The sequence below is a fragment of the Corapipo altera genome, unplaced genomic scaffold, assembly GCF_003945725.1.
Source record: "Corapipo altera isolate COAL_440 unplaced genomic scaffold, ASM394572v1 328, whole genome shotgun sequence".
In the NCBI taxonomy this organism is placed as follows: Eukaryota; Metazoa; Chordata; class Aves; order Passeriformes; family Pipridae; genus Corapipo; species Corapipo altera.
The window spans coordinates 66,783-74,718 of NW_020885154.1; the positions used below are offsets into that span (position 1 = coordinate 66,783).

A 7,936-nucleotide genomic window follows, 5' to 3' on the forward strand; every position below is an offset into this window, starting at 1 on the left:
TGGTTTAAAGAGATGGTCAAGGAGGTGTCAAGGAAATGGTCAAGGAGGTGTCAAGGAAATGGTCAAGGAGATGTCAAGGAAATGGTCAAGGAGATGTCTAAGGAGATATTAAAGGAGGTGTCAATGAGATGGTTTAAGGTGATATTAAAGAAGACATAAAAGGAGATCTATCACAAAACACGGAGATATTAAGGCAATTCTAACAGGCTGTCTGTGATTATTGCAGTCTGACCAAAGACATGACAGGGAAGGAGGATGTTTACCGTGGGCCGGCCATCCGAGCGCTGTGCAGGATCACTGACGTGAGTATAAACCACCTCCCTGCTCTGGGATTTAAACCACAAAAGGGTGCTTTTATTTCTGCTTCTTTTATTCTCTTCCTCCAGAGTACCCACACTTCTTTTTTTCCCTTCTTTTCCCCTTCCCAGGGAACAATGTTGCAGGCCATAGAGAGATACATGAAACAAGCCATCGTGGACAAAGTCCCCAGTGTGTCCAGTTCTGCTCTGGTGTCTTCCCTGGTAAGTAAAGCACCAAATTATTTTAAGGCTGGGCTAGAATTACTCTGTTTTCTTCTTTCTTCATCTCCTTTTCCCTTGAGATGACCCTTCATGTCCTTTTCCCTTGAGATGAGTCTCCATCCCCTTTTCCCTTGAGTTGAGTCTCCATCCCCTTTTCCCTTGAGTTGAGTCTCCATCCCCTTTTCCCTTGAGATGACCCTTCATCTCCTTTTCCCTTGAAATGACCCTTCATCCCCTTTTCCCTTGAAATGACCCTTCATCCCCTTTTCCCTTGAGATGACCCTTCATCCCCTTTTCCCTTGAGCTGACCCTTCATCCCCTTTTCCCTTGAGATGACCCTTCCTCTCCTTTTCCCTTGAGATGACCCTTCATCTCCTCACTGGGACATAAGAATAGTGGCAATGGAGTTTCCTTTGGCTCCTCAAACTCCTGGGCTGGGGTTTGTCTGTTTGGTTCTTTCTTCATCTCCTTTCCCCTTGAGATGAGTCTCCATCTCCTTTTCCCTTTGAGTTGAGTCTCCATCTCCTTTTCCGTTGAGTTGAGTCTCCATCTCCTTTTCCCTTGAGACGAGTCTTCACCTCCTTTTCCCTTTGAGATGACCCTTCATCTCCTCCCTGGGACATAAAACCAGTGGCAGTGGAGTTTCCTTTTATCTTCTCAAACTCCTTCAACATTCTCTTCCTTTAGAGCACGTTAATTATAATAATTTACTACAAAATCTCATCACCTCTCTCCCAATTAGTCCAGAAGATTAATTTATGCAGGGAGGGGCCATGAAACCACTGCCCTAAAGATTATTTTTTTAAGGTTTTAAGGATTTAACCCCTTCAGGTTCACTTTTGCCAGGAGGGCAAGATGAAGAAGTTCACTCTTATTTTCCTCTCCCTCGCGTGGGAGAAAAAAAGGCAGGGAAAGCTCTCGTTAATGAATATTTTGATTTAAAAGGAGATGAAAACGTGGTAGTTTGAGACTGAAACATAATAAACACTTGGTTTATGGTTGTGTGGGATAAAGAGGTGGGTTTGTTTGCAGTCTCAGTTTGTGGCTTCTTGCAGCACATGATGAAGATCAGCTACGACGTGGTCAAACGGTGGATCAACGAAGCCCAGGAAGCAGCTTCCAGTGACAACATCATGGTGCAGGTGTGTTTTGGGAGGGACCCTAAACACGCTCCGGGGTTTTAGTGGTATCCTGGGAATTCTTACAGAAACCCTTGGAAAAAGTACCCGGTTCTCGTTTTCCCCTTATCCTCTGAAAAACGAGAGTTGTGACTCGGCCGTTCCAAAAAATCCCGCGTTTTTCCACGCTCCCGGCCCGAGGTTGTTCATTAATGAAGGGCTGGCTCTGGAGTGCATTCCTCTTCCCTTTCCCTGGTAAACAGTGGGATAGCTCTGCCTCTTCCTCAGGGCTTTGAATCCGAGTGCTCGAATCCCACAGGAGATCATCTCCCAGCGAACGGCCCTTGGCCTTCCCAAGATCTCCCGGTTGCTCCAGGACCCCCAAAGATCACCCCAAATATCAGTCAAATATCCATGGCAGCAGCATTTTCCCCCAAATATTCCGAGCAGCTGTGGGAATGTTCCTTTGTGCTGCCAGCATAAATCCCTGGGGGATTTTTGTGGTCCTTTCAAGGCTTTGGGGGATACCCTGGGTGTGTGGAGTGGGATAGAAATTCAAGTTTTATTGGGCAGTGTGATGGTTACATGTTATATATAATCATTATTATATTGTTATTGTGTGTTAATATTAATATATTAATAATATATTTAGTATATAAAAGTAGCATTACATTATTATTCATATAATAATATAGTATTAATATTATAATATTCATAATATTCTTAATATTGTATGATAATCATTCTTATTTATTGTCATTCTTATATATAATAATTCTTATATATATAATTATATAAAATAATATGTATAATTACATACATAATTATATATTATGTATATATAATTATTATATATATAATTGCATGTAATATACTACATTATCATATATTATATATATTATGTATATATAATGATATATATAATTATATATAATCTTTTAATCATTCTTAATTGCTATTCTATTATATATAATATATACTAAGTATATAAAAGAAGCATTACATTATTATTCTTATTATAATATTATAGTCTTAATGTTATTATAATATTAATAAAATTCTTAATTTTATATTATAATAATTCTTATATATTGTCGTTCTTATATATAATTATATATAATATGTATATTTATATATGTAATTATATATTATGTATATATAATTATTATATATATAATTGCATGTAATATACTACATTATCATATATTTATATTATGTATAAATAATGATATATATAATTATAATCTTTTAATCATTCTTAATTGCTATTCTATTATATATAATATATACAAATAAAATTGCATTATTGTTCTTATTATAATATTATAGTCTTACTATTATTATGATATTAATAATATTCTTAATTTTATATTATATTATAATCATTCTTATATATTGTTATTCTTATAATCATTTATATATAATTATATATATAATCTTATGTACAATTATATATAGTGTATATATATTCATTATATATAATACAGTAATATAATTATTGTATTAATGTATAATATGTTATGTATTGGTGATTATAATTATATATTTTATAATATATTCTAACAGTAGATAATGTTATATCTCATTATATATAATGTTTATATAATTATTATATATAATTAAATATATTATATTATTTTTTACATATATGTAATGTATATATAATTATATATAATCTTATAATCATTCTTAATTAATATGCTATTATATATACTATATAACATATATAGTATATATAATATATTTACAATTTTGTATATATATTGTATATATTGTATATAACTTCAGCTCACTATATAATATATAATATAATATATATAATATAATATATATAATATAATATAATATAATTATTGTGTATATTATATTGTATATTACAGTATTACATTAGTATATTATATATTATGTATATATATAATATATATATAATTATATATAATCTTACAATCATTTTTAATTGCTCTTCTATGTATAATATATACAATATATTATATATATTGTATATGCAACATACATACAATTGTATATATATATTTTATATCTTATATATAACTTCAGCTGCCTATATAATATATCCAATTATTGTGTACATTATATTGTATATTATGATATATTAGTATATTATATTATTCTATATTATTGTATATATTATATATATAGTGAGCTGAAGTTATATTTAAAGTGGAGAAAAGGGGATAAATCACCTCTGGGGCCCTTTGGATCTTCAGAAATCCTCGAGGGTGCTTGGGTTGAGACCACCTGGAGGGTTTTAGGGTGGAAACCTTGCAGCTCTTGGCACAAATCCCTCGGGAGACTCATCCCTTCGGAGCTCGGGAGGGATTTCTCCCGGAAAACAGGAACGATTCCCCCTTTTTTGGTGTGTGAAGGGAGCTTTCCCCGGACCTTCCTGGTTCCTGAAATCCCAGGCAGTCCTGGCTGAATCAAAAAAAGTGACCCTTCAAGTGACCAACGCTGTCAATCCACCTTCGTTCCTAGAAGGAAGGATGTCGCCTTTCTCTTTTTTGGCCATTCCCCAAACCGAGAACGAAGGCGGAGAAAAGGGATGAGGGGAGGGGGAAAAGAGACACCCAAGCAAACCTTTGGGCAGTCAAATCAACTTCCAGAGCCTGTCCCTGTGTTCCCCCTCCCGCAGTACCACGCCCTGGGGGTGCTCTACCACCTGAGGAGGAACGACCGGCTCGCCGTGTCCAAAATGCTCAACAAATTCACCAAGTCCGGCCTCAAATCCCAGTTTGCCTACTGCATGCTCATCAGGATCGCCAGCAAGCTCCTCAGGGAGTCCGAGGAGGGGTAAGGCAAGGGGCAATTAATTAATTAACACAAATTAATTAGGATTTGAGGCCAACGGCAGCGGTTTTTTAACGTTTAAAAACGCACACAGAGGCAGGACTGTTGTGTGAAAACGAAACCCAGGGGCAGAATGACTCAGCTGGGTGCTGGAATTTTTATTAGTGGTATCCTGGGAGCGCTTAAAGCTTCAGAACAAGTTCCTGCTTTTCCTTTTCCCCCTTTTTTTTTTATCTTTGGAAAACAAGAGTTGTGACTTGTGGGAAATAACACGACTGTTTCGGAAAATCCCAATCCCTTTTCCATGATCCCAGCACGAGATTGTTAATTGAGAGCTGGGCTCTTTAGTGCACTTCTCTAAGTACTGGTAGAAGTGTTTATTTGTAGAGTGCAGCGTTTCTGGTGGGAGGGAAATCATGTATAGATGAATAAAATAACAATAAATTTAGAGCTCTGAGGTAAGGGCGGGGTTGAAACGTGAAAGGTGGTGCACGTGTAGGGTAGTGCTGGGGTGAGGGCTGGGCTCCTGGAAAAGCTGCAGCCAGGGCTTGGCCAGGGGCACTCTGGGCTGGGTGAGGAACTGGCTGAGGGCCCAGAGAGTGGTGGGGATGGAGCTGCATCCAGCTGGGATCCGGCCCCAGGGGTGTCCCCAGGGATCAGGGCTGGGCCCAGTTCAGTGTCTGCACTGAGGATCTGGAGGAGGGGATGGAGGGAACCATCAGCACATTCCAGGTGACCCCAAGCTGGGGGAGTGTTGATGTGCTGGAGGGCAGGAGGGCTCTGCAGAGGGACCTGGCCAGGCTGGATCCATGGGCTGATTCCAAGGGGCTGAGGTTCCCCAAGGCCAAGGGCCGGGTCCTGCCCTTTGGCCACAAGAAGCCCCTGCAGCTGCAGGCTGGGCCAGAGGGGCTGGAGAGCAGCCAGGCAGGAAGGGAGCTGGGAGTTGGGCTGGGCAGGGAGCTGAAGAGGAGCCCGAGGGTGCCCAGGGGGGAAAGAGGGCCAATGGATCCTGGCCTGGCTGAGGAACAGTGTGGCCAACAGGTCCAAGGAAGTGATTCTGCCCCTGGACTCAGCGCTGGGGAGGCCACCCCTGGAGTGCTGTGTCCAGCTCTGGGCCCTGAGCTCAGGAAGGCCCTGGAGGGGCTGGAGGGGCAGAGAAGAGCAGCGAGGCTGGGGAAGGGACTGGAGCACAAGTGCTGTGAGGAGAGGCTGAGGGAGCTGGGGGGGCTCAGCCTGGAGAGGAGGAGGCTCAGGGGAGACCTCCTCACTCTCTGCAACTCCCTGACAGGAGGGGGGAGCTGGGGGGGTCGGACTCTGCTCCAGGGAACCAGCAGTAGGACAAGAGGGCACGGCCTCAAGCTGTGCCAGGGCAGGGTCAGGTTGGACATCAGGAAGGAATGTTTTCCATGGAGAGTGCTCAGCCACTGGAATGGGCTGCCCAGGGAAGTGGTGGATTCTCCATCCCTGGAGGTGTTTAAGGACAGACTGGATGTGGCATCAGTGCCATGGGCTGGGAACCACGGCGGGGTTGGATCAAGGGTTGGACTGGATGATCTCAGAGGTCCCTTCCAACCCGACTGATTCTATGATTCTATGATCCTGGAGAGGTGTTTTTCCAGCCCAAACGGTTCTTTTCGCAGCCACGAGAGTCCCCTGTTCGACTTCATCGAGAGCTGCCTGAGGAACAAGCACGAGATGGTGATTTATGAAGCCGCCTCTGCCATCATCCACCTCCCCAACTGCACTGCCAGGGAGCTGGCACCCGCCGTGTCAGGTGGGGCCGGGCCCTCTGCACCCCTCAGACACCCCAAAAAGGGCAGTGAAGCACAACAGGGACAGTACAGCATGAATAAAACACCCAAGCCCTGAGTTTAGTGCTCGTGCCCAAGTTAAAGGGCTTTTGGGTGAGAAGCACTTGGATCCCTTTTCCGTGTTTCATCCCGAGCTTTGGAGAATGGGCAGCAGAGGTGGCACAGGGGGACTTGCCTTTGTCCAGCTGTGGGAATTTGGGGTGGGAGGGAGTGTTGGAATGGTTTGGGATGGAAAGGACCTTAAAGACCATCCAGTTTTAACCCCAGCACCTTCCACTGTCCCAGGTTGCTCCAACCTGGCCTTGGACACTCCCAGGGATCCAGGGGCAGCCACAGCTTCTCTGGGAAATCCATTCCAGACCCTCCCCACCCTCCCAGCCAGCAATTCCTTCCCAATATCCCATCCATCCCCACCCTCTGGCAGTGGGAAGCCATTCCCTGTGTCCTGTCCCTCCATCCCTTGTCCCCAGTCCCTCTCCAGCTCTCCTGGAGCCCCTTTAGGCCCTGGGAATTAGAAGAGAACTGGATGCCCAGCCGTGCCCCAGCCAACTGTGCCACCCCCCTGTTGTTGACCAGGAGATAAAACCCAGGAGGTTATTTTTAACCTGCTGAATTATGCACAGGGCTGCATGAATATTTAGCATGGCTGAATGGAGACAGATTAGATTTCCCTCTCTATTCCCTTCCTTTGAAAGAAACTCTCTTTTCCTTTCCCAGTGTTGCAGCTTTTCTGTAGTTCCTCCAAGCCCGTCCTGAGGTACGCGGCCGTTCGCACCCTGAACAAAGTGAGTGCTCCCAAAACCTCTGAGCTACCTCAAGTTTTAACCTCCACAGCAACCCAGCAGTGCCCAACGATGTGATTACTCTGTCTGGAGCTGCTCCAGGCTGGAGAATTGCCTTTCCCATGCCGGATATCCCGGGGTGTCAGAAATCCTTTCTGCATCCAGGCCGCGCTTGCTCATTTTTGGACCACGTGGGGGGCTACAACGAGCTGTGCTTTGGTAACTTGTGAGCTCTCAGCCATGAGGAAGCAGAGTGCTGGCTATTTAACCCTGCAAAATCCCTGGGAAGGAAGCAACATCTTGCTTTTAGAGCAGCACTTTGTGACTCAAACTGTCGCTCGAAATGCTGACACAAAAGAACCCGCGCGTTGCGTCAAAATCTTTGAGCGGAGCCTCGCTCGCACCCGAAATCTTTGGCCTTTGGGATGTTGCTGCCGTGTAACTGGGGCTTTGCCTTTGCTTGCAGGTGGCCATGAAACACCCCTCTGCAGTCACTGCCTGCAACCTGGACCTGGAGAACCTGATCACCGACTCCAACCGCAGCATCGCCACCTTGGCCATCACCACGCTGCTCAAGACGGGCAGCGAGAGCAGCGTGGACAGGCTCATGAAGCAGATCTCCTCCTTCGTGTCAGAGATCTCAGATGAGTTTAAGGTGTGCCACTGGAGGCCTCTGCTCTTGCCACCTGCAGGTTTTTCTCCCATTTCTTGTTTTTTTACCAAAACTTTTCCCGTTGTTTTATTTTTTAGTCTGGCCGTGGCTTGGTCTGGTAGAGCAAAGCCAGGTTGAAGTTTGGGGTGTAATGCTCTGCTTTCCAGCTTAAATATCCTCTGTCCTTTCCTCCCCAAAAAGGATAAATATCCTTTGGTGGATTCCTGGCTCTGCCCTTTCCTCC

General features: G+C 43.8%; 1 protein-coding gene across 1 annotated transcript in view; it reads left to right on the top strand.

Moving 5' to 3' along the window:
• The first annotated feature begins 154 nt into the window (after window positions 1-154).
• The window catches only part of LOC113960591 (coatomer subunit gamma-2-like), an 11,996-nt gene continuing 4,214 nt past the window's right edge, over window positions 155-7,936 (top strand). The window contains exons 1-7 of the mRNA XM_027670227.1: window positions 155-302; window positions 429-521; window positions 1,577-1,663; window positions 4,293-4,450; window positions 6,088-6,221; window positions 6,976-7,043; window positions 7,507-7,695. Of these exons, the coding sequence (XP_027526028.1) occupies window positions 240-302; window positions 429-521; window positions 1,577-1,663; window positions 4,293-4,450; window positions 6,088-6,221; window positions 6,976-7,043; window positions 7,507-7,695 (792 nt within the window). The 5' untranslated portion in view covers window positions 155-239. The remainder of the gene's footprint in view (window positions 303-428; window positions 522-1,576; window positions 1,664-4,292; window positions 4,451-6,087; window positions 6,222-6,975; window positions 7,044-7,506; window positions 7,696-7,936) is intronic.